At 47.6% G+C, this 1,801-nt stretch overlaps 1 protein-coding gene across 3 annotated transcripts in view; it reads left to right on the top strand.

Moving 5' to 3' along the window:
* The window catches only part of jam2a (junctional adhesion molecule 2a), a 21,194-nt gene continuing 19,393 nt past the window's right edge, over positions 1-1,801 (top strand). For 2 of the 3 annotated variants that reach the window (XM_085347926.1, XM_085347927.1), the window contains exon 1: positions 1-357. In XM_085347926.1, coding sequence (XP_085204052.1) covers positions 309-357 — 49 coding nt within the window. In that variant the 5' untranslated portion in view covers positions 1-308. The remainder of the gene's footprint in view (positions 358-1,801) is intronic. The other variant, XM_085347928.1, reaches the window with a different exon arrangement.

Here is a 1,801-nt window from a genome sequence, read left to right as displayed (position 1 = left end):
GACAGTGACAGAGGCTGCTCGCCATTGCTCACCGCACTTTTCAGCCGGGACGTCGATCTCGCTGACTGCTCCGTGCAGAAGTTGCGACTTCACGCTCGTCTGTTTCTCGTGCCAGGAGCTGAGCGCCGGGTCGGTCCGGTTGCTTGACACGCGCGCTCACACACCCTCCCGGGAGATCAGTTTATTCCCTGGATGCCGGATGAATTATCTGGGAGTTGCGAACAAGTGAACAACAAAGCCGAGGCTCGAGATCTGCCTCCTCGCTCCTTCCTCCGAAGACGAGACTCCAGGCAGAGTTGGGGACAATAATGATGGGGACGTCCCTGTATCTTCCTGTTGTGATTTTACTGATGCAATGTAAGTGGAAAATGGAAAGTGTTCATTCGAAGAAGTTGCTCTTGAGTGTTCCCTTTTATTTACTTTTCTAGACGAGGGCGAAACCATTACGAATCATTAAGAATCGATTATTTAAAATGTGCTTGAAAGCCTAGATGTTTATATTGTGGGGAAATTATTCTACGGATTTTCACTAAAGTCATAGTACAGCGTTGGTCTGCTTTCTATAAACATGATTTGGAAGATGAATATATGGAGGAATTTTTCATTTCATGTTTTTTTCTTTTTTGGATTCACGTAATTGTTCATTTGCAACTCCCCCGCCGCGGTTTAGTTGAACCCCCTCTGAGAGAGTGGGCCGTGGTGACGGTGCAGCCAGGCTGGGTTCCTACAAGCTGGCCCCAAAGTTGTATTGGCCTGGTGCCACTTAAGGGTGTGGGTGTTATGTTGGTGGCGGGTGGGTACCCGTTTTTGGCAGAATGAGCCACAGATCTGCGCGTGAGGTCAGCGCTTGGATTTCTACCAGAAACTTCAAGCTGGTTTTCACCGTGACACGGAGTTTGTTTGTTTGTTCAGGGGCGGTGGGCGGGAAGAAATCAGGAAATTGGAAACACAAAACACAAAAATTTTAAATTTATTTTAAGGCGCAAATAACAAGAAAACATTTAAAGAGGGCTGATCATCCTGCACGGAGACGCAGGAAGGAAGAGTGCTGTTTGGGGCTTGAGCGTGAGATGGATGTGATGAGACAGTGAGAGTGAGTCACGCACATTTTACTCACATTTCGCCACCTGTCAGGACTCCGGGTCAGAGTTCACAGAGCTGTGTGTTTTCAGTCCCGCTGTGATAGAAATCATCGTCATGTGGCTCAATTGATGGATGTCAGCAGGTGAGAAGAGCACCATTGAGATCCCCCCAGCTCCACTGCTACTTGTACATTGCATTGTTTAAAAAGCGGAAAAAAAAGAAGTAGAAGAGGAAATGTTTTGGGTGGGTCTCTGGCAAGTGATCCTGAAGCTTCTATGTCACCACACACACACACACACACACACACACACACACACACACACACACACACACAGTTTAAGTAATATCCCCAACCTCACCCTCTCGCACACATGCACACATATATCCACACATCAACTCCCTCATATCAACCTCTCCCTCTCACACACACACTCTCATGCTGTGTCTGTCTGAGACAGCTGTTGCTCACAGTCTTACAGTCATACACAGACTGGCTTTGTTCAAATGGAGAACACACACACACATACGCCCGCACAGTCAGTCGTCATCCTGTTTTCCTGAGCCACCCCCCCTCCACAGCCTTGAAACGTGTTTGCCCTCCACGTTCATGCTATCTACATCACGCAGGCAGACAGGATATTTCCTATGGGTCCATCTCCCTCCCTCTTTCATTTGTTCTCTGTTAATTTGAATAAGTGCCTTAATTATTACTGCGCCA

Source organism: Diplotaxodon limnothrissa, linkage group LG23, assembly GCF_057381915.1.
Source record: "Diplotaxodon limnothrissa isolate DT_005_m linkage group LG23, D_limnothrissa_male_GT1.1, whole genome shotgun sequence".
Classification (NCBI taxonomy): domain Eukaryota; kingdom Metazoa; phylum Chordata; class Actinopteri; order Cichliformes; family Cichlidae; genus Diplotaxodon; species Diplotaxodon limnothrissa.
Note: the sequence above shows the minus strand (reverse complement) of the source record. Positions and strands in the feature narration are given on the sequence as shown.